This window comes from Dipodomys merriami, unplaced genomic scaffold, assembly GCF_024711535.1.
Source record: "Dipodomys merriami isolate MVZ:Mamm:240054 unplaced genomic scaffold, mDipMer1.0.p SCAF_50, whole genome shotgun sequence".
Lineage (NCBI taxonomy): Eukaryota > Metazoa > Chordata > Mammalia > Rodentia > Heteromyidae > Dipodomys > Dipodomys merriami.
This window is the reverse complement of record NW_027206069.1, coordinates 9,771,740-9,796,289: the sequence shown is the minus strand read 5'-3', so window position 1 is coordinate 9,796,289 and position 24,550 is coordinate 9,771,740. Positions and strand designations below refer to the sequence as shown.

Genomic DNA, 24,550 nt, shown 5'->3' with positions numbered 1-24,550 from the left:
AATTCTCTTAGCTTTTCTTTCTTTCCTACAAGTACTGGGAACTCACACTTCTATCTTTTTCGTTCAGGGCTGTCTCTACCACTCGAGCTACAGCTCCACTTTAGCTTTTGCTGGTCAATTGGAGATGAGTCTCATTTTGTGCCGAGGCTGGCTTCGAACCCAGATCTGCAGATCGGAACCTCCTCTAAGTAACTAGGATTATAGGTGTGATGCACCAGCACCTGGCTGCAGCAGGAATTTCTGTTTTGAGGGTGAGTTACCTGTGCTGGTTTGCAATTATCGGTGTATCCACCACAGATCCTGTGCTCAAATCAAAAGAAATTAACACAGCTACCCTGTTCCCTGTGGACAGCTGGGCAGGTGAGCTGGGTGGTGTCTATTAAGGGTAGGAAGACACCAAAGAATTAATGGATGAATGTAAGAAAGGGTGTGGAGACTCTAAAGTTTGTAAAAATATACAATCATTTGTTCATCCTTTTTCTTTAATTTTTATTTTTTGGTGCCAGTCCTGGGCCTGAGTCTTGAACTCAGGACCCTGGCACTGTCCCTGAGCTTTTGGCTCAAAGATAGGAATCTACCATTGAGCCAAAAATCCACTTCTGGCTTTTGAGGGGAGAAATTAATTGGAGATAGACCTTACTGCTTGGTCTGGCTTCAAACCATGATCCTCAGATCTCAGCCTCCTGAGTAGCAAGGATTACCTGCTTGCTCCTGATCTTCTGATCCATCCTACTACTGCTGCTTTATGAGCAATTGGGTCTGAGTCTCCTAGGGGAATGGCAGGAGCTTCAAGGAGCAGTTAAGACACACCCAGCAGTGCCCCCAGCCTCCTCCTTCCTTCCCAACCACCCACAGTGAGCCATCTGTCTGAGCCTTGACTTTTTTTTGGCTTGAACTCAGGGCTTGTCCTTCAGCTCTTCCGCTAAAGGCTAGTGCTTTACCACTTGAGCCACAGCGCCACTTCCAGTTTTCTGGTGGTTAATTGGAGATGACTCTCACAGACTTTCCTACCTGGGCTGGCTTTGAACCATGAGCCATCTCAGCCTCCTGAGTCACTAGGATTACAGGCATGAGCCATCAGTGCCTGGCTTGACTCTTATTTTTTAAATGTCTTTTTCATTTCTGGATATAAATGTACATGCCGATTTTATGTTCTTTCTTGGGTGGAAGCTGGGTTTTTCATTCAGATAAATTGTCTCCTCCTTCTCAGGACTCCATCTCAGTAGTGATATTTTTATATCTCCTGCAGTTTTATTTGTGTATATAACTTAGGGATAAAGGAGGGAATGTTTTTTCTTTCTCTATGGATCACTGTGGGTTTTGTTTTGTTTTGGTTTTTTTTTTGGTCGGGTTATGGGGCTTGAACTCTGGACCTGGGTGCTGTCCCTCAGCTCTTCAGCTCAAAGTGAGTGCTCTACCGCTTGAGCCACAGTGCCACTTCCGGATTTCTAGTGGTTTATTGGAGATAAGGGTCTCACAGACTTTCCTGCCCGGGCTGGCTTTGAACTGCGATCCTCAGATCTCAGCCTCCTGAGTAGCTAGGATTACAGGTGTGAGCCACCGGTGCCCGGCTTATCACTGTGTTTTTTGCTAAACAGAAATTATTTTGGGGGTGGTGCGACCGGCCTTGGTGGCATATGCCTGTAATCACTTTCTTTTTGGTACACATGTACCAAAAACATTGAGGCTTGGACTCAGGGTCTGGATGCTGTCCCTTAGCTTTTTGACTCAACCACTTGAGTCACAGCTTTACTTCTGGCTTTACTTCTGATTTATTGGAGATGAGTGTTAGGGACTTTCCTGTCTGGGCTGGTTGGAACCAAAAGCCTCAGATCTCAGCCTTCTGAGTAGCTAGGATTACAGTTGTCAGGCGCCAGAGCCCAGCAAGTGCCTGTAATCATGGAGACAGAAGCAAATTCCTGACTTCAAAGGCAGCCAAAGATGGACTGAGAGGAAACTAGGAAAGAGTCGGAGATCCTACCTCAAAAACAAAATATAAAAGGGTAGGAGGGCTGGGTAGTTGGCTCAGAGGTAGAGTGCTTGCCTTGCATGCATGAGGCCCTGGGTTGGATTCCTCAGCACCACATAAGCAGAAAAAGCCGAAGTGGCACTGTGGCTCAAGTGGTAGAGTGCTAACTAGCCTTGAGCTGAAGAGCTGAGGGACAGCACCCAGGCCCAGAGTTCAGCCCCCCCCCAAAAAAAAAGTAAAAGGGTAGGCCAGGCACGGCGCATGCCTGCAATCCCAAATATTTGCAGGGGGGTGGGGGGAAGGAGGGGATGTAGAGGGCAGGATTGTGGTTCAAGGCCTGCTAGGCAAAAAAAAAACCAAAAACAACAACAACAACAAACTGCTCCCCCCCCCCAATACTCCCAATAAGCTTGGGGACCGTAAGCTGTACTGGTCTCAACTCTCAGGGAAGCAGTAAGTAGGATCACTAAAGCCAGACAACATAGCAAACTCCTCTCTACCCCTTTTATTTTGTGTTGGTACTGGAGCTTGAGCTCAGGACCTCAAGCTCTTGCTTGGCTGTTTAGCTCAACTAGCACGCTACCACTCTACCACAGATACACTTCTGGCTTTTTGCTGATTACTTGGAGATGTCTCCTTTCTGCCTGGGTTGGGTTTGAACCAGTATCCTCAGATCTCAGCCTCTGGAGTAGCAGGATTACAGGTGTGACGCAAAAGCCATCTTGGCTCTCCCATTGAGCATCTCCAGCCATCCTCCGGAGACTTGGGAATACTGAAAGATGAGTGTCAATCCATCATCAAAGGCAAGCAGAACACTCAAAAGAAAAGGTACACAGAATACATTCTTCCAAACATAGCAAGATGGTATTGGGGACACACACACACACACACACACACACACACACACACACACACACACACACACACACACACACACACACACACACACACACACACACACACACACACACACACACACACACACACACACACACACACACACACACACACACACACACACACACACACACTGATCTGAATGGAGCTTGGGAACGTAAAGAAGCCTTACATTTGAGATAAGAGAGCTATTAAAATATAGAGCAGCCATAAGAAAGCACAATGCTATTATAGAAGCCAAGAGACCAGTATGAAGACCGGGTGGACAGCCAATGCTGTTTGTCAAGCCACAAGATGGTGGGTGCAATATGTCTTACGACAGCGGCTTCTGTAGGATGGTGGTAGAAAGGTTAACTAAACATGCATCTAGCTAGCAAGCCCGGCACTGGTGGCTCATACCTGTAATCCCAGATACTCAGGAGGCTGAGATCTGAGGATTGCAGTTCAAAACCAGTCTAAGCAGGACAGTCCCCAATCAGGCTCTCATTGCCAGTTAAAAAAACAAGAAAGTGGACTGGGAAGGTGGCTCAGTGGTAGAGCTCTTGCCTTGCATGCATGAGGCCCTGGGTTCGATTCCTCAGCACCACATACGCAGAAAAAGCCGGAAGTGGCTCTGTGGCTTAAGTGGTAGAACGCTAGCCTTGAGTTGAAGAGCTGAGGGACAGCACCTAGGCCCAGAGTTCAGACCCCACAACTGACCATAAAAAAAAAAATTTAAAAAAAACACCAAAAAAAAAGTGGTAGAGCACTAGCTTTTAACGACAGAGCTCAGGGCCAGTGCCTAGGCCAGTTCAAGCCCCATTATCAACAAAAAACCAAGCAAAAACCCACTATTCCTTGTGAGAATTTACCTAGGAGGCTACATAAAGTTGTTTGGCCAACTACAGCAATTTAAGGAAGAAGACATTGTAACCAGTGACTCTATCATTTCCTTTCAGTTTTGCCACTCTAGGGAGCCAAGACAAAACAATAAAAATCCAGGCAAAAACCACTTCAGAGCCAGCCTTGATACCACTCCATTTCCTCATATGCCCAATAAAACTTAATGTAGCTGTATGTAAGCATTATCAAGGTCTTACAACTTTTCCTTCAAAAGGAGTTTTTTTGGGGAGGGGGGCTCTGGAGTTTGAACTCAGGGTCTGGGTGTTGTCCCTGATTTTTTTTTTTTTTTCTCTGAAGGCTAGCACTCTATCACTAGAACCATAAATAAGTCTTACAGTTTCCTGCCCAGACTGGCTGAGCCTCAATCCGAATCTCAGCCTCCTGTGTAAAGATTCTAAGTGCAGGGCTAGGAAGGTGGCTCAGAGGTGGAGTGGGTATCTAGCATGCATGAGGCCCTGGGTTCCATTCCTTAGTACCATATACACAGAAAAAAGCCTTAAGTGGCACTGTGGCTCAATTAATAGAGCACTAGCCTTGAACCAAAAGAAGCTCAGAGACAGTAACCAGGCTCTGACTTCAAGCCCCGTGATAGGGAAAAACAACAAAAAGATTACAAGCATGAGCTTCTGGCACCCAGCTCAAAATAATTTTTTGTTTTGTGTCTGTTGTGGGGCTTGAACTCTCTCTAGGCCTGGACACTGTCCCTAAGCAATTTTTGCTTAAGGCGAGCGCTCTACCACTTGAGCCACAGCACCACTTCTGGTTTTCTGGTGGTTCATTGGAGATAAGAGTCTCACAGGACTTTCCTGCCCCGGCTGGCTTTTGAACTGTGTGATCCTCAGGTCTCAGGCTCATGAATAGCTAGGATGACAGGATCTGAACCACACAGCTGGTAACAATGCTTTTAAAAGAAGTTTTAGAAATCCATTGACCACTTGGGATTTTCACTTCAATCTTAGTTTAAACTTGATGCTATTCTAAACCCTGCAACCTCTGCAACTAATGCTTAAATAAAAAATAATGGCTTATCAGCTCACAATTTATGAAAGCATGTGGTGTTTAATTCTGCTATCCAAATTCCAAGGAAAGACCCAATAATGTCAGGTAAGTTAGTTTAAATTTTTATATTTAATGAAGGCTAAGGAAGGATTGGAGAGCTAAAGGCCAATGGAACAAGGCCCTGCCCAACAAATAGAGGAGGGAAGGCACAGAAAAGGAAGGAGAGAAAAAAACAAAAAGCCAAGTGTGGCTGGCTTACACTTGTAATCCTAGCTACTCAGGAGGCTGTGAGGTTCATTTCCACTAAACTGCCAAAAAAGCCAGAAGTGGCTCAATTGTTAGAATGCTAGTCTGGAGCAGCTCAGGGGCAGCCCAGGCTCTGAGTTCAAGCCCCAGGACTGGTACAAAAATGAAAACTGTATTCTCTCCACTTTGAAGGCCAAGACAGGAGGATCATGAGTTTGATGCTAGTCAGGGCTATAAAGGTAGTTTGAGGTCAGGCTGGGCTATACAGTGAAGATGGCTTATTGCAGCCAGGCACTGGTGGCTCACACCTGTAAATCCTAGCTACTCAGGAGGCTGAGATCTGAGGATCACGGTTCAAAAGCCAGCCCAAGCAGTAAAGTCCATGAGACTCTTATCTCCAATAAACCACTAGAAAACCCGAAGTGGCGCTGTGGCTCAAGTAGTAGGGCACTCACCTTGAGCTGAAAAATGCAAGGACAGGGCCCGAGCCCAGAGTTCAAGCCCCATGACCAAAATAAGTCAGTTTTTGGATTTCTTGAACTCAGGACTTTTTTGTTTTGGTGGGTCATTGGCCTTGAACTCTGGGCCTGGGCGCTGTCTCTGAGCTCTTCAGCACAATGCCAGTGCTCTACCACTTGAACTACAGTGCCACTTCCGGTTTTCTAAGTGGTTTATTGGAGATAGGAGTCTCTTAGACTTTTCTGCCTGGGCTGGCTTTGAACCGTGATCCTCAGCCTCCTGAGTAGCTAGGGTTACAGTCATGAGCCATTGGCGCCCAGCTTGAACTCAGGACTTTTAAATTCTTGACCTTTTTTTTTTTTGGGGGGGGGGGGGGAATCTGGTCGTTGGGCCTGATTTCTGGGCCTGGGCGCTGTCCCTCAGCTCTTCAGCTCAAGGCTAGCACTCTACCACTTAAGCCACAGCGCCACTTCGGGCTTTGTTCTTTTTGCTTATGTGGTGCTGAGGAATCAAACCCAGGGCCTCATGCATGCAAGGCAAGCGCTCTACCACTGAGTCACCTTCCGAGACCACTATTCTTGACTTCTTCACACAAAGCTGGTGCTCCTCCACCTGAGCCACAACTCTAACTTTTTGCTGGTTCATTGGAGAATAGTCTTGAGGATGTCTGTCCAGACTGGCTTCAAGCCTCAATCCTCAGATCTTGGCCTCCTATCATTCCAGGCTACCAGTGCCTAGCTCAAATTTAATCTTTTGGTCAGTCGTGGGGCTTGAACTCTGGGCCTGGGCACTGTCCCTCAGCTCTTCAGCTAGTGCTCTACCGCTTGACACAGCGCCACTTCCAGTTTTCTAGTGGTTTATTAGAGATAAGAGTCTCACAGACTTTCCTGCACGGGCTAGCTTTGAACCTCGATCCTCAGATCTCAGCCTCCTGAGTAGCTAGGATTACAGGTGTGAGCCACCAGTGCCCACCTAAACTTAAATCTCTTATAGTTAACTATGCTTTGAAAGTACATGTTTACTAAGGAAAAAAAGAGCTCCACTACTCATTATAACACATTTTCTTAAAAGTGAGGGTATGTGGATTTGAGATATTAATTTTTGGTTCCTTAAAATAATTTCATATCTAACAATAAGTCTACTTTCTTTTGGTGGTGCTAGGGATGAAGCCAGTGCTTCATGCCTACTGCTAGACAAGTGTGCCACCGTAAGCTTTACCTCCAGTCCCCCAAATAGAGCTTTAATAAAGTGGTAGATGATGGCCCTTACTTGTTTAGGAAACACTGGTATTCCAAAGGGAATAGTTAAAAAAGAAAAAGAAAGAAAAGAAACATACAACTAATACAATTTCTCTTGCTCTTCACTTTTCTTTTTATTATTCAAAAGTCAAATGTTTTTTAAATCATCCATCCTCAATTTTGATTTAATGTACCGTCATTTCCCCAAGATATGAAATTTTAGAATCTCTTTGGAATACTAATTTCATGTGTCTAAGTTTAACAAAACTGTTTTTTTAAATTCCACTCTATTTCCCTGAAATCTTGAGACAGTTGCTGATGTAAATTTTAATATAAAATACTTAGTCACAAAATAGTATTGCTTTTGTATGCACATAGTTGTAAGATTAATTTGCTTTTGTCAATAAAAACTATACCATCTTTCATAAAACTCTAAACAAATTAAGAACTGTGATGTAGAACAAAAATTACACATGGTAAAACAGGTACCAGCACAACGTCAGGTTATATTACATCAAAAAATGTTTTAATGGTCCCAAATATATATATTTAACAACTAAGCATACACTCAGGGGAGGAAAAAATGTTTTTTTAAAAAAATTATGACACAAATGACCACATCTAGAATTCCACTCAATCTTTAATCAAGTAGGGACCAATCCCCACTTTACAAAAAAAAAAAAAAAATCTGCAGTTTGAAGGGCAAAGGGAACAGATAAAAAAGAGGAAACTTTGTATTTGCCCCACCCCCACAGAGGTTTTCCAAACCTGTTGAAACTTGACTAAAATGTTCAGAATGTATGGATTTTAAAGGCAGGTCTCTTTAAACAAAGAAACTGCTGGCATCCTTATCTAGTGAAGAACTATGGCAGAAAGGCTCATTCTTCCAAGTCTCAAACATGGTCCAAGAAAGCATGTTCTGATTGTAGCAACTGACCAGTCAATCCAGAGTTCCACTTACAAAACCCCTGCCCTGTTGGCTTTTTGTTTCCATTTCCTTCCCTGAGAAAAGGGCAATGTGTGGTCCAAGCTGGAGAGCTCAAAGGCTTAAATCTTCCCCTAAAAGCATGGTATCCCCTCCTCCTGCTCCATTGAATTGGCACTTGATGAGCAGAAGTCCAGTGTACGCAGCTGATCTGCATCAGTCATTCACAAGAGACCACTGCGCTTTGTTGTGGATTTCTGTAGGGGGGAGGGGTAGAGAACCAGTTTTGTCAACAGGTACTGATCATAGGCAGTTGCCATTATTATGACTCAAATTTTGCTTTCTTTGACAATGGTAGAGTGTCTTCCTTGTCTTCATCCTCATCATCATCTTCATCATCATCAGGATAATCTACCAGACCCACAAGTCCTCCCTGCAGAGAGAAATACAGATTGCTTAAAGAAGAAAACACTATCTCTAAAAATACCTGTGGGTTTAAGACTGGAAAAAGTAGAGATCTTACCTCAACACATTAACTTATGGTTTTATCTGGGAGATGGGACTGTGTGAGAGTGAAACTCATTATTCTTCTATTTTCCTAATCATACATTTTAGAAGGAAAAAATTTAAATTACCTAGTATTAACAAAAAAATTCTCCTAGGAAGTGGTGCTGTGGCTCAAGCGATAGAGCACTCGCCTTGAGCTGAAGAGCTGAGGGACAGCGCCCAGACCCAGAGTTCAAGCCCCAAGACAGACAAAACAAAAACAAAATTCTCCTAGCCAGTGCCAGTGGCTCATGCCTGTAACACTAGCTACTTAGGAGGCTAAGATCTGAGTATAGCTGTTTGAAGCTACCTTGGGCAGAAGCTACCTGTAACACTAGCTACTTAGGAGGCTAAGATCTGAGTATAGCTGTTTGAAGCTACCTTGGGCAGAAAAGTCCATGAGACGTACCTCCAATAAACGATTCAAAGCTGGTAGTGGGGGTTGGGAAGGTGGCTCAGTAGTAGAGTGCTTGCCTTGCTTGCATGCATGAGGCCCTGAGTTGGATTCCTCAGCACCACATAAGCAGAAAAAGCTGGAAGTGGCATTGTGGCTCCAGTGGTAGAGCTCAGGAACAGTGCCCAGGTCGAGTTCAGGCCCCACAACCCACCCCACAACCCAAAAAAAGCTTATAAGCGGTGCTGTGGCTCAAGTGGTTAGAGTGCTTGTCTGTTTTTTGTTTTTGTTTTGCTAGTCTTGGGGCTTGAACACTGGGTCTCAGCGCTGTCCCTGAGCTTCTTTTTGCTCAAGGCAAGCACTCTACCAATTGAGACATAGCACCACTTCCTGCTTTTTTGAGTAGTTTACTGGAGAAAAGAGTCTCATGGAATTTCCTGCCTGGCCAGGCTTCATACCACTTTCCTCAGATCTCATTCTTCTGAGTAGCTAGGATTACAGGTATGAGCTACCAGCATCTGGCTAGAGTGCTAGCCTTGAGCACAAATAGGCTCCAGGACAGTACCTAAGGTCTGAGTTCAAGCTCCAGGACCAGCAAAAAATAAAAATAAAAAAATCAAATAATTGTCCTAGCAAATCACTTAGGAGAAGGAAACAAACTGCAGAAGACTGACAACCTAAAATGAGGACAGACAGGCTGTGGAAGCTTATCTGTGTGTATCCTCATTTATTCATCCAGGTTTCCTGTCAGCTTGATCCCACCCCAGAACCCATTGCTGTACCCTTACACAGAGAATTCTTATTGCTTTGCTCTCAGCCTGTCCCTTCATTTCAGCTTCTCTGATCACTCATTAGTCCTGAGTGGGGTTTTCCTGCTAATGTCAGAGGAAAAGAGACTGTCATAGACATTATAGTTCGAATTTAGATCAGTGAATCCCAATGAAAGCCTGTTAAACAGCTAGTCCAATAAGTAAGCTAATTTATGCTTTAAAAAAGTCCTTGTAAAAGGCAACCAGAAGAATTAAACTTTGTTCTGAGATGTATTTCCTACATTTTTTTTGGGGGGGGGGGGTCCGTCATGGGGCTTGAACTCTGTCTGGGCTTGGGCACTGTCCCTGTACTCTTCAGCTTAAGGTGAGTGCTCTACCGCTTGAGCCACAGTGCCACTTTTGGTTTTCTAGTGGTTTTTATTGGAGATAAGAGTTTCACAGACTTTCCTGCCCGGGCTGGCTTTGAACCTCGATCCTCAGATCTCAGCCTCCTGAGTAGCTAGGACTTCAAGTGTGAGCCACTGGTGCCTGGCTTTTCTAAATTTTGTTATTGTGTTCCTTTCAAAGGAGAATTTTAGGGAACTGTGATTACAATGACTGTTAGGGAAACTTAAAATCTAGAGAGAAAAGGACAGAATGTGAATCTAGGAGACAAAATTTGTACCTTTGTGGTAATAGCTGCCGTCTGAGATGTACTCTTAGGGACGGATCCAGGAGAGCCTGGAGAACCTGGGGATCCAGGTGATCCTGGAGATCCTGGCAGGTTTGCCGATGACTGGCTGGTGAGGTTAGTTTTTGTCCCGCTGGACAGGGAAAGCTTAAAACTTGGGCTCTGCCGTCCAGAAAGATTCGTTTTCAGAAGCACCTCTTTTTCCTCACTTTCTTTTACTAAAAACAAGAATATGGTCAATAGCTTTACACATACTCATTGGGGGGAGTGGGGGTTGGTCATAGGGCTTAAACTCAGGGCCTAGGCACTGTCTGTCCCTGAGCTCTTTTGCACAAGGCTAATACTCTATACCTTGAACTATAGTGCCACTTCTGTTTTCTGGTGGTTAATTGGAGAGAAGTCTCATGGACTTTCCTGCTCAGACAGGCAGGATCTCAGATCTCAGCCTCCCAAGTAGCTAAGGATCACAGACCTGAACCACCGGTGCCCAGAATCCATACTGACTTTTAAGACCTCTAATGGATGTGGTACTAAAACATCACCAACTTTTTCTATTTGCTGAGGAAGAACTTGGGAATGATTAACAAAGCTTATCACTGAATTGAACCCACTAAATTTTACAAGAAGGAATGAAACTTTCACTATCACATTTTGTATTCTTATCTCCCAGAAATAATACAGCCATCTTTACTCACTCAGGTTTTGATTTTTGGTACTGATTCTGGGGTTTGAACTCAGGGCCTAGGGCTGTCCCTGAGCAGTTTTGGCTTGTCTAAGGGCTCTACCACTTGAGCCATAGTTCCACATCCAGCTTTTTGGGGGTGGCTAATTGGAGATAAGAGTATCACAAACTGTCTGTGCTAGCTTTGGGCTGTAAATTCTCAGGTCTCCAGCTTCTGAGTTAACTATAATTACAGGTGTGAGTTGCAGGTACACTCATTTTTTTTTTTGGGGGGGGGGGGGAAGGGAGGAGAGGTGTGGGTCGGTCATGGGGCTTGAACTCTGGGCCTGGGTGCTGTCCCTGAGCTCTTTCGCTCAAGGCTAGCGCTCTGCCACTTGAGCCATAGTGCCACTTCCAGTTTTCAGGTGGTTAATTGAAGAATCTCACAAACTTTCCTGCCCGTGGCTGGCTTTAAACTGTGATCCTCAGCTCTCAACCTCCTGAGTAGCTAGGATTACAGGCGTGAGCCACCGGCGTCCAGATGGGTAAACTCATTTTAAAAGTAAAAACAATGTACACTTTCACAACAGAGCTAGGGACTCAGCTATACCTACAGAGCAACAGTCAACATGCTGACTATTTTGGCAGGAGATAAACCTAGAGTGAAATGAGAAAGCCATTGTTTTTCCTCATTTTCAACGTACATTTCTTCCTTTCCATGAATTTACTTATTGGATCCATAATGTCATCATCATTTTTAGTTTTATCAGATGGAGACACTACAGTGTCTCCATCTTCCATGTCATCTTCATCTGTGTTAAACCACATCTCTTCTTCATCTTCTAGTGTTCTGGCATCTCGTCGATACCTATGATTCCTCAAGATTGACCGCATGCTATGAATAAAGAGAAGAAAATAAATATATTCATTGCATCTTTAATCCTAGCCACTCAAGAGGCTAAAATCTAAGAATTGCAGTTTAATACCAGCCTGGGCAGGAAAGTCCATGAGTTTGTTTTTTTTTGGTCCGGTTGTGGGGCCTGAACTCTGTCCCTCAGCTCTTCGGCTCAAGGCTAGCGCTCTACCACTTGAGCCACAGCGCCACTTCCGGCTTTTTTTCTTTTTGCTTATGTGGTGCTGGGGAATCGAACCTAGGGCCTCAGGCATGCAAGGCAAGCGCTCTACCACTGAGCCACCTTCCCAGCCCCTATATGAGACTTTTATCTCCAATTAACCACCAGAAAACTGGAAGTGGAGATGTGGCTCAAGTGGTACAGTGCTCACCTTGAGCAAAAAAGAGCTCAGGGCAAGTGCCAAGGCCTTGAGTTCAAGCCCCATGACTAAGGGGAAAAATAAATAAAGCCTTCTTTTAGGGGTTGGTGCTGGGCCTCGAACTTAAGGTTCTTTAGCTAGTAGTATATGGCTAGGTCACTGGCACCTGGCTAGTATTAGATAATCTTAATAGGAATAAACACACAGAGTCTGAAGACAATCAACTTCACCACACATGCCATCATATCTATTATTAACTAGTGGAGTCAAACTTATTATCAAAATCATACCATTACAGATCAATTATTAAACATGTCAACTTGTTAGGAATTGACAAATACTAGGTATATATGTAAAAGTACACTATAAATACGAACCCAAACATTTAGAAAACCATACAGTGCATAAACTAATTTGTATAAAATAATTTGTAATTTAAAGCAAGAAAGAACAGCATCCTGGGCTGGGAAGGTGGTTCAGTGGTAGACCGCTTGCCTTTTATGCTCAAGGCCCTGGGTTCGATTCCTCAGCACCACATACGCAGAAAAAAAAGAGCCGCAAGTGGCGCTGTGGCTCAAGTGGTAGAGTGCTAGCCTTGAGCTGAAGAGCTGAGGGACAGCGTTCAGGCCCCACGACCGGACCCATAAAAAAAACAACAACAAAAAAAAAACAGTATCCTGATGTAGTTTTGAATACCATAACTATCACCTGGTATCACAGACACAAACAATGTTATCTCTGCATCATACTAGTTAGTATCTACCTACAGCTTCAGAAAAACCTATGTGTCTATCTCCCCCAGCCAAAAAATACCAAATCAACAAAACAACTACAACAAAAAGAGGTACTATACAACTTATTAAAGGATAAACAACAGTTCAAATATATGGTTAATTTATTTACCTGTCCAGTTTGGGGTTGTCTTGTCTTTCTCTTTGTTGTTCAAATCTCAGTTTTAATCCTTTAAATGTCTGCACATAATCAACATCTTCCAGTGCTTTCCAGTAATTTTCAATTACATGAGCAGTTAATGATTTTATATCTTCCTACAGAAAAGAGTTATACTGAAATTAATGACAGGAAAATATCATTTTGACAAGGTACATAAAACTCACCAAAAAGTTGGATTTCACAAAATTATATAATCTCAGTGAAAACTAATAGAAATGGAATAACATACTGGCCATGTGAGCAGCTGTTGTTTTTCCCCCTCTATGGTGTCAGTCTTAGGGCTTGAACTCAGAGCCTGGGCGCTATCCTTGAGCTTTTTGTTCAGGGCTTGTGCTCTACAGTTGAACTACAGCTCCACTTCTGGCATTAATTGGAGATCAAACTCTCAGACTTTTCTTCCTAGGATAGCTGGGAATCCTGATCCTTTCTCAACCTCCTGGATTAGGTAAGATTACGCACAAGCCACTGGTGCCGGCTTTACTTCAGAAGTTTTTAGTATGCCTCAGTACTGTTAACAGGTCTTTCCAAAGTTTATGTACACATCCTACTTGAAGGATTATGACTACTTATTTCTGCACTGAGGATTTTAAAATCGTGCCACAGAATGTTCAGGACTTGATAATGGTGATGATCAAATAATAAATAATATAAATCTAAGTTAATTACCGTTAGAGTATAAATTCAGAATGGCAAACATCTTATACTATGTGTATTTTACCATAATTTTTTTGCTAGGTATCCCAGGCTGACCTGAGCTGCCAAGCCTCCCTCAGCCATCACACATACATGCTGCCACACCCAGCATTATTTTACTATAATTACTTTTTAAAGCATGCCACAGAGTTATGCACATTGCATTCATGTCAGTAGTTATTAAAGAACCAAGAAGAGCCAGACACTGGTGGTCATGCCTGTAATCCTAGCTATTCAAGAGGTCAAGATCTGAGGATTGTGGTTCAAAACCAGCCCAGTAGGAAAGTCTATGAGACTCTTATCTCCAATTTACCATCAGAAAACTAAAAGTGATGCTGTGGTTCAAAATGGAAGAACACCAGCCTTGAGCAAAAGTGCTCAGGGACAGTGCCCAGTCCGAGTTCTATGCCCACAACAAAAAACAACAGCAACAAAAACCCACAAAGCATTTATTATGAAACTGTCCTATAGCAACAAGTGAAGCTCAAAAAAAAAAAAAAAAAAAACATTCAAATGCTTGTCTGTCAACTCCAAGTTTCTTCTTCTTCTTCTTGGTCATGGGGCTTGAACTCTGGGCTTGGGCATTGTCCCTATGCTCTTCAGCTCAAGGTGAGCGCTCTACCGCTTGAGCCACAGCACCACTTCCGGTTTTCTGGTGGTTTATTGGAGATAAGAGTCTGGCGGACTTTCCTGCCTGAGCTGGCTTTGAACCATGATCCTCAGATCTCAGCCTCCTGGGTAGCTAGGATTACAGGCATGAGCCACCGGCGCCCAGCACTTCCAAGTTTCTTAACTGATTAACATAACTGTTAAATTGCTTTCAAACTACTCTATAAAGATTACTATGAGATATTCTGGATTTTACTAGTCTGAATTGAACTGCTCACAAGTCTTTGGCATCATGGTTTTTCTTTCCAACATTTCCACACATAACTGCAAGTCAAAATACCAGCCAATAATGCAATTCTCAATTCAAATCAAAAGTCTAATTAAGAAACACAGAACCTACCACTCTAATAAATTCAAACATTTCTATTATGGCAGAGTTCATCAAATTGTAGCGGGATCCATTGTTGAGAAATGCTTTGACTACCGGTTCAAATAAAAAACTTTTCATTATGTAGCGGTTATAAAACTCATCTTTTAGGCCAATAATCTTTCTCTTAAAACGAAGGGCACCTGAAACACAGAGGCATTGTTGTTTAAGTCACACAGTTCTATATTTTAGACTTACCAAAACAATATCAACAAAACCTGTTTAACAAGTATTGGTAATTTTTTGTGTACAGTGATATGTTGTTAGCACCTCTGGAAATGAAAACCTAAAGATAAGGATTTTAAAAGTACTGCCAGAAAATATATTCTGAAAGGAGTGTATGTTGTCATAGAACCCAAGTCTTAGAAAGCCATAAAAATTCTGGAAATAAGACAGCTACTAATGTCCATCTTATTTAAGATGTCTCTCCTACTATTTAAGGTGAAAAATTCCCAACAATATCTTTTTAATAAAATATTTTTTAAGCAATAGAAAAACTTATTTTATTAGGGCAATCCACTGTATAAGAATTTGATCTCCATTAATTCTGGACACTCTTTTTATTATCATTTTGCATGAGAGTTCTAGGATTTACATTGGTTGTCTGTGGATGGATGTAAAGGCTGTCAACCCATAAAAACTCTGCATGATCCCAAATTTGCCTTCCCATTCTTTAGAAATTAGAGGATGTTGTTTAAATGTGGTCCTCTTTGTTTATTGCACAGCGAGTATGCTTTTTAATTGTTTTCTTAGTTTTCCTTTTTTACAATTAATTAGGCTTTAACTTACGGATGAAAAGGAATATTTGTATCTTGAAGTATGGGGAGTTACTTAAGTCACCATTCGTCAAGATCCAAATATACACAGACAGCTAGACTTCAACAAAGCCCTATTTACCTACAAGGAATTATCAGTAAGTTAATGCCCCAGTTATTGCAAACAGTTCAAAAAAGCATACTCACTTCGTGCAGTCACATCGTCTTCGGTTGGCAAGATTAAATATTGTGTTTGTATTTTGGTTTCTTTGGAGATCATGGAAGTGGCTCGTTAAATTGCCAATTTGTTATTAATCAAGTCCTTCATGAGCAGGTAGCCAGGCAACCATGCTGACACGGTTTCTGGGTGGGAAGGCAGAGGAGTAAAGCAGCTCAATTTTTCTTTATTTGGCAGAAAGAGGTCCACAAGTGAATGCCCAATTAGGTACAGCTGATTATAAACTGCCTTAACAATCCAACTTAAGAGTGTCTCTTTCTAAAGAGATACTCTGGGCAGGGAATTTCAAAATAGTTTATAGAATAACTGCATTTTCTTAATTGTTTTGTTTTGTTTTTAGCTGAGTACTTCCAAAAATAAGCATGGTGAAGATGTTTTAAACTTAAGAGGTATCATTCTGGGCAGCAAAATCAAAGCCAAGCAAGAGTCATGATTCTTTTTTTTTTTTTTTTTGGTGCAGGGCTTTTGTTAACTGTTAACTGAGAAAGGAATGCAGTGACAGTTCTACTTGGTAGAATAAAAATGAATACTTAAGAGCTAATGCTAATAGGCCAGATTTTATGCTTTCAACAAGAGCTACTATTATTCTAAGATTGGTACTCCAATTCTGCAGGCTTTGTGTAGACTTGTGTCCTACGACAACATAAACTCTCTAGTCCCTCTAGGATTGACACAGTTCCTAGGTGTGGGAAAAGAAACCCCACCCTTTCTAGAAAGCCCTCCGACCAAGGCATGCGGATGGCAGCCCTACATTCTTTTTTTGGTCCGGTTGTGGGGCCTGAACTCTGGGCCTGGGCGCTGTCCCTCAGCTCTTCAGCTCAAGGCTGGCGTTCTACCACTTGAGCCACAGCGCCACTTCCGGCTTTTTTTTTCTTGCTTATTATATGGTGCTGAGGAATCAAACCCAGGGCCTCAGGCTTGCAAGGCAAGCGCTCTACCACTGAGCCACCTTCCCAGCCCAGCCCTACATTCTTGAAAGTATTTCTATGTAGGAACTGCTTAGGTAGAAAGGCGATTCTCAAGATCTTTTTGTTGAAGGTGGGAGGGGGGAAGGGGAGAAGAGGGAATCCTCATTTCCATTTGCCCTCACTTATAAAAAAAGCACAAAAAATATCCAACCATGATTTCTTTCTGTTGAATAAAAACCTGCTTTCCACCCCTTTATATATCACCTTTATAGTAACAATTTAAAAGGAAAAAAAAAAAGCTGTTTTCCCTGGAACATGATAAAATTATACAGGACTCTAGGTATTCACACAGCAAGACCAAATGAGGATATTCTCAGGGGAGAAACACAAGGCATAACGCCCATGCATTTCTGATCATATAAAATAATATTTATCAAAATGTACTCCAGCAAATGGAAACAAGGTTTTTGGTTGATTTTAAAAAGGCTGCTTTCCAAATTTTACAGTGAGTTCTAAGAAGTTTATTCACTAACAGGAGACTAGAGAAGGCTTTCAGGACAGGCAAATTTAGCATCACCCTAGCATTTTCCATGTAAAGTACACTCTGACCTTATAACCTTATGTTGAGAACATCTTATGCTTAATTTCAATTATAGTGGGCTGGGAATGTGGCTTAGTGGTAGAGTGCTTGCCTTGTATGAATGAAGCCCTAGGTTTGATTCCTCAGTACCACAACACAGAAAAAGCCAGAAGTGGCTCTGTGGCTCAAGTGGTAGAGCAAAAGAGGCTCAAGGACAGTGCCCAGGCCCTGAGTTCAAGCTCCAGGACTGGCAAACAAGAATTAAAAAATAAAATAAAAACGAAATAATTTCAAAGCCGGGTACAGTGGCTCACACCTGTAATCCTAGTACTGAGAAGGCTGAGATCTGAGGATCACAGTTCAAAGCCAGTCCGGGCAGGAAAGTCCATGAGACTCTTATCTCCAATAAACCACCAGAAAACCAAAGTGGCCGTGTGGCTCCAGTGGTAGAGCACTAATCTTGAGCTGAAGAGCTGAGGGACAGTGCTTAGGCCCACAGTTAAAACCCCACGACCAACAATTAATTAATTTAATAATTTCAATTACCTTTTTTAAAATATTTATTTATTTATTTATTTATTGGGTCCCGTCATGGGGCCTGAACTCTGGGCCTAGGCGCTGTCTCTCAGCTCTTCAACTCAAGGCTAGCACTCTACTACTTGAGCCACAGCGCCACTTCCAGCTTTTTTCTTTTTCTTGTTATTAAAGAAGCAACTTTATTGAGAAGGTTCCTACACTGACCGGCCAGGGCCGCGGCACAGGTTCGGGAGCTGATACTGTGACCCCGAGCAGCCCACGTCTTTTTTCTTATGTGGTGCTGAGGAATCGAACCCAGGGCCTCATGCATGCAAGGCAAGCGCTCTACCACTGAGCCACCTTCCCAGCCCCCCAATTACCTTTTTAAAACACTGTCTTAATCTTACCCAACAAGAGACTTCATATATTAAGTCTTCTTTGTCTCCTAAGTATCTAATGCTACCTGCATAAAAGCCTGTAACCAAGTCTAGTTCTGGGGAATCAAATACAGAACCTTGTGCATGTGCATGCCAAGTAACATTCTACCACGAAGATACATCTCAGTCCTAAATTTCTTGGTTGGTCATGGGGCTTGAACTCTGGGCCTGGGCGCTTTCCCTCAGCTCTTCAGCTCAAGGATAAGCTCTTACCAATTTGAGCTATAGCACCACTTCTAGTTTTCTTGTAGTTTATTGAAAACAACTTATAATGTTTCCTGCTATACATCTTCTTCATTTATACATGTACATCCAGTTAAGTAGTAATTCTTTTATTTCATGTATCTAATTTGTGCAGTTTTTATAAACCCTTGGAGGGGGGGAAAAAGTTTCCTATGCAGCTCACTTTTTTTTTTTTGGGGGGGGGGGAGATGCATGGGGAGGAGCTGGTCCTGGGGCTTGAACTCAGAACTTCTTATGCTCAAGACTAGCACTCTACCACAGCTCCACTTATGAGTTTTTTGGTCATTTATTGGAGATAAAAAGAGTCTCATATTTTCCTGCCCAGGCTGACTTATCTTCAGGGGCTGAGAAGGTGGTTCAGTGGTAGAGTGCTTCCTTGCATGCATGAGACCCTGGGTTCAATTCCTCAGCACCACATAAGCAGAAAAAGCTGGAAGTAGTGCTATGGCTCAAGTGGTAGGGTGCTAGCCTTGAGCTGAAGGGCTGAGGGACAGCGCCCAGGCCCAGAGTTCAGGCCCTACAACTGACAAAAAGAAAAGAGAAAAAAAAAAAGAAAAACAAAAAAAAAAAGATTATCTTCAGGCCTCAGCCCCCTGAGTAGCCAGGATTACAGGTGTGAGAGCCACCTGTACCCAGCTGGGGGTGGGGGGTGGGGGAAGTGTCAGTCGTGGGGTTTGAACTCTGGGCCTGGCACTGTCCCTCAGCTCTTCATCTCAAGGCTAGCACTCTACTACTTGAGCCACTTCTGGTTTTCTGGGTGGTTTATTGGAGATAAGAGTCTCACGGAAGGGCTGGGAAGGTGGCTCAGTGGTAGAGCGCTTGCCTTGCATGCCTGAGGCCCTGGGTTTGATTCCTCAGCACCACATAAAGCAAAATGAAAAAAGCCGGAAGTGGCGCTGTGGCTCAAGTGGTAGAGCGCTAGCCTTGAGCTGAAGAGCTGAGGGACAGCGCCCAGGCCCAGAGTTCAGGCCCCACGACCGGACCAAAAAAAAAAAAAAGAGTCTCACGGACTTTCCTGCCTGGGCTGGCTCTGAACTGCGATTCTCAGATCTCAGACTCCTGAGTAGTTAGAATTACAGGTGTGAGCCACAGGCACCCGACCAGCTAAGACTTTTTTTTTGTCGGTTGTGGGGCTTGAACTCTGGGCCTGGGTGCTGTCCCTCAGCTCTTCAAGCTCAAGGCGAGCGCTCTACCACTTGAGCTACAGCGCCACTTCCGGTTTTCTGGTGGTTTATTGGAGATAGGAGTCTCACGGTCTCCCCTGCCCGGGCTGGCTTTGAATCGCGATCCTCAGATCTCAGCCTCCTGAGTAGCTAGGATTACAGGCGTGAGCCACCAGCGCCCGGCCAGCTAAGACTTTTTGAAAGGGCTTTTCAGTGTCTGGTACCTTCTCTTAGATTCACTCTCAATTCTCGGGAGAAAGGTCCACTTCAAGGAGTTAGGTCTAACAATAACCTCAGTTTATAAAGTATCCACAACAAAAAAAGATAACTAAAATTTTGCTAGCATATTTCCTATAAACCTTCATTTACTTTCTATCAACCTTCATTTACTTACAATGATATTTCTCATTGAGTTTACTGGGGAAAAATGCCTTTACAATATTGCAAAGTAATAGGGAGAAGAGGCCTTCCCTTTCAGCTGCCACTCCACACTCTCCACTGGAATTCATGTCCTTTTTTTTTTTTTGGTCGGTCGTGGGGCTTGAACTCTGGGCGTTGGGCACTGTCCCTGCGCTCTTCAGCCCAAGGTAAGCGCTCTACTTGAGCAACAGCGCCACTTCCGGTTTTCTAGTGGTTTATTGGAGATAAGAGTCTCATGGATGTTCCTGCCCGGGCTGACTTTGAACCACAATCCTCAGATCTCAGCCTCCTGAGTAGCTAACTAGGATTGCAGGCATGAACCACCAGCACCTGGCTAGAATTCATGTCCTAAATGCAGCAAAACAGTATGTCACATTCTCCTATGAGCAGACAAACTCCAATTACCTCTTTTACAAACATTTCTTTTCTGCCTCATTTAGAATAAAGTTTTTTCACTACACTTCCATATAACCCTTAAATTGTAGTCCGATTTTCATGAATTGATTTCTTTGGAAGATGAATTCAGGTCTTAATCATGTATCATTTTGCCCAAGCTAGCCTTGAACTATTTGTTATTTTCCCAGCTCTGCCTGAGTAACTGGGATTACAGGCCTGTGCCACCACACTTACCTCTATCTTCACTTTGTGTGTGTGCTCTGTGTGTGTGCACACGAGCGCGCATGCACGCGAGCGTACAGGCATGCTTGTTCAGGTGTGTGTGGGTACTGGGGCTTCCCATTCTCACTTGGCTTTTTTGCTCAAAGCTACTGCTCTACCACTTTGGCCTCGCCCTCAACTTGTGAATTTTGTGGTTCAATGGAGCTAAGAGTATCACTGACTTTTCTGGCTCAGAATCAGGATCCTCAGATCTCATTCTCCTGAGTAGTTAAGAATACAGGCATGAGCCATGGGTGCCTTGGTTCATCTTTACTTTTTTACTTATTTATTTTTGTCAGTTTTGGGGTTTGAATTCAAGGCGGCACACGGTCCCTAAGCTCTTTTGCTCAAGGCTAGCTAGCACTTCACTGCTTTGAGCCTCAGCTCCATGCCCCTTTTTCTGAGTGATTAATTAAAGATAAGAAGTCTCACAGGGACTTTTCTGCACAGGCTGGTTTTGAACCATGACCCTCAGATCTCAGCCCCCTCAGTAGCTAGGATTACAGGGTGAGCCACTGGCACCCAGTTCATCATCACTTTCTTAGTACCAAAATCAAATCTATGGGGGAAAAAATCTTGTATTTTCCCTACTTCTAAGGAAAACAAAATGAACAGAGATACTATTTATAATGTCATGCCACAAACTATAAACTTACTTTGACTTTAAATGATCAATGTGTAAAAATATACATCTTAGAATCAGTGAAATATATTATTTAATGTATATTGAAATAAAACTGCTTATTTGTCCATTCCATTTTCACATTCTGTCCCATCTGCCAAACTTTTTCCCACACATGAATTAAACCCTTTATGCTGACATGAAAGATTCAGAGTTACAAACTTCCTTTAAACTTGGCCTTGGTGCTCTCACTCTTCCTGAGTATTTTAGGAAAATAATATCGTTTTCAAAAGAACTTTTCTATGTGCTAACTCACAGATATAAGAGTTAAGATGGAACAGAAGTGGTACTTGTTTAAATGAATACCACAAATGCTCGTACTACTTTTGGGTAAAAAAGATTATTAAAGCTAACAATAAAGATTCTGGATAAGCTTGAGCCAGTAGGTCAGCCTGTAATCCTACATACGCTGGAGGCTGAGAACCACAGAGCAAGGTTTAAAATCAGGTCAGGCAAAACAGATCACAAGACTACAAAACAACCAGCACAATGCTAGGTTGATAAATGCTCAAGGGGTAAAGAGCCAGATGAGCAAGTAAGCCAAATAAGAGAAAAGCTCTGAGTTCAAAGCCCAATACTAGGAAAAAAGGAGAGAGTAGGAAAAGGGAAGTTTGGGGAGAGACAGATGGGGAGAGAAAAAAGGAGAATGGGAGGAGGGGGAAGGGAAAGAGAGATCAGACTTGCAGTCAGTGGAAAGTAATTGAACTGATTGATTATCTGCAAGTGACAAAAGGAAAATATGTTCTGACCACACCTATCTTTAGGATCTATGTATTGCAATGTGTAGACTAGTCTGAAAAATTTAAGTTGGGGAACTTGACAAATGTTATCCAATAGTTTACTAGGGAAATTTCCAACTAGAAAGTCTTAAAAGACACAGTAATTTTTAAAAAAAAATCACAACTTACCTTTAAAAACCAAAAGACAAAAGTGAGCTGCTAGCATGTATATCTTAGAAAGCTTCCAGAGAGCCGGGCACTGATGGCTCATGCCTATAATCCTAGCTACTCAAGAGGCTAAGATCTGACAACTGAGGTTCAAAGCCAGCCCAGAAAAGTCTGTAACACTCTTATTTTCAATTAACCACAAAAAATCATGGAAGTGGAGCTGTGGCTCAAGGGATAGAGTGCTAGCACAAGAAACTCAGATTCAGTGCCCAGGCTCAGAGTTCAAGGTCCAGGACCAGCGTCCCCTTTTCCCCCAACAAAACAAACAAAATATATAGAAAAAAAAAAGATTCCAGAATACCTCTAAATGCTGCCAATTTATCAGTAAGGACAGATTGAACCAATTCCCAGCTCATAAAAACGAATCTTAACAGGGCTCAAGTCCATGATTTTACTACTCAGGAGACTGAGATCAGGAGGATCACAGTTTGAGGTCAGTGGACCAAAAGCTCTGGAGACCTCATCTCTACCAATAGAAAGCTGGATATGTTGGTAACATATCTGGGAGGCTAAAGTAGTTACAGAGGTCCAGCCCAGCCTGGGCTGCACAAGACCCTATTTAAAAGCAAACAACAACAACAAAAAGAAACCATGCTGGGCACAGGGGGCTTGTGGCTCATGGCTATAATCTGTTTTTGTTTGTTTTGCAATTAACCAAACATGACTTTATTTTTTTAATTAAAAAAATTTTTGGCACTTGGGTTTGAACTCACAGCCTAGCAGCTCATTTGGTTTTCTTGGCTGTTGTTTTACTACTTGAGCCATTCCCTAGCCCAGCATTCATTCATTCATTCATTCATTCATTCATTCATTCATTCATTCATTCATTTGCCAGTCCTGGGGCTTGAACTCAGGGCTCTATCCTTGAGCTTCTTTTGTCCAAGGCTAGCACTCTACCACTTGAACCACAGCACTACTTCTGGGTTTTTCTATGTATGTGGTACTGAGGAATTGAACCCAGGGCTTCAGGTATGCTAGGCAAGAGCTCTGCCACTAAGCCACATTCCCAGCCCTAGCCTTGCTTTATATTGGCTATTTTTTAGATGGAGCCTCAGACTTTTCTGCCCAGGTTAGCTTTAAATTCAACCTTGTGGATCTCAGCCTCATAAGCTAGCTAGCATTACAGATGTGAGTCACTGGCTTCTGGCTGAGATTTATTTATTTAGCAATTTTCTTTTGACTGCCTAAGGCTCTAGAAGTAAATATGAATATTACTTAAAAGAAAAAAAGCTATGGCTGTAATCTTAACTACTCAGAGGAGGATGAGAGTGCTGTTCAAAGCCAGCTTGAGCAGGGAAGCACATGAGACCCATATCTCCAATCACCAAAAATCATGAAGTAGAGGTATGGCTCAAGTGGTAGAGTGCTATTCTTGAGTAAAAAAGCTCAAGGACAGTGCCCAGGCCTGAGCTCAAGTCCCAGGACCAGTGCTAAAACAAACTAAACCCCACAGAAGCATGGGAAAACAAGTACAACCCCAAAACAAACCTCTCCTCAGCTTAAGGATTATAAAAAAGCTGGCCACAGACCAGATTTGGCCAGCCTTTGTACCTCAAGCACTAAGATAATTATCAAAAGTGCTGTTTTCACATATGTAAAGTGTGGTTTTAATTTAAGATAACCCAGGCTCAGCAACTGCACAAAATAAGGGTACAGACTAGGAGAGAGAGGGCCTTGGTCCCCCTGACTTGTGATCTTTTCAGACAAAAATATTTAAAGATACAACAACATAATATAGAAGAACAATAAATAATTCTATCAGAAGCTACAACACTTACATAATGCCAAGAAAGCATGTTTTGAGGCCATAAGAACCAGTACTCTGCGGAGGATATCCTTGTTGATAATGTAGTTCTTTATGTGGTAGGTATGGTGCTCCACACAAAAAGTTAGTAATTCCAGTACAAGTGCCAGTAACTGTGCAGTTTGAAAGTCATCTAAAGCAATCAAAACACAATTATATACATGCTGAACACAAGTACATGACAAAGAGAGGTCCAGCCAGACACCACTTCATCTTTGGTACAATTACTCTATTCCTCTCCTGCTAACTACAGTGTTTTAACTACTTGAGTCCACACCAAATTATAATTAGGGGTTAGCTTTATAGCTTACATCCAGCAAGCCTCTTAAGTAATTCAACTGCTTTATGTTCATTCCTTTTATTGAGCCTACATAATTACATCACTAGGTTTTCCACAAGTTCCCAATAAATGCTCTACAGATTGTGCGCGCGCGCGTGCGCGCGCAATAAACTAGTCATGACTGTGAAAACAAAGTGCCTCCCAGTACGGAGGAGGCTGAGGCATGATGACCTCCAATTTGTGGCCATCCTGAGCTACACAGTAAGACACTTTTTCAAACAAAACAAAACAAAACATAAAACTGCATCTAAA

General features: G+C 42.7%; 1 protein-coding gene across 2 annotated transcripts in view; it reads right to left on the bottom strand.

Moving 5' to 3' along the window:
- Positions 1–7,312: 7,312 nt before the first annotated feature.
- LOC138810513 (serine/threonine-protein phosphatase 4 regulatory subunit 3A) overlaps positions 7,313–24,550 on the bottom strand; it is a 52,890-nt gene continuing 35,652 nt past the window's right edge. For both annotated transcript variants that reach the window (XM_069997728.1, XM_069997729.1), the window contains exons 10-15: positions 23,933–24,091; positions 14,582–14,751; positions 12,832–12,974; positions 11,361–11,551; positions 9,990–10,213; positions 7,313–8,048 (exon numbers count right to left, since the gene is read on the bottom strand). In XM_069997728.1, coding sequence (XP_069853829.1) covers positions 7,938–8,048; positions 9,990–10,213; positions 11,361–11,551; positions 12,832–12,974; positions 14,582–14,751; positions 23,933–24,091 — 998 coding nt within the window. In that variant the 3' untranslated portion in view covers positions 7,313–7,937. The remainder of the gene's footprint in view (positions 8,049–9,989; positions 10,214–11,360; positions 11,552–12,831; positions 12,975–14,581; positions 14,752–23,932; positions 24,092–24,550) is intronic.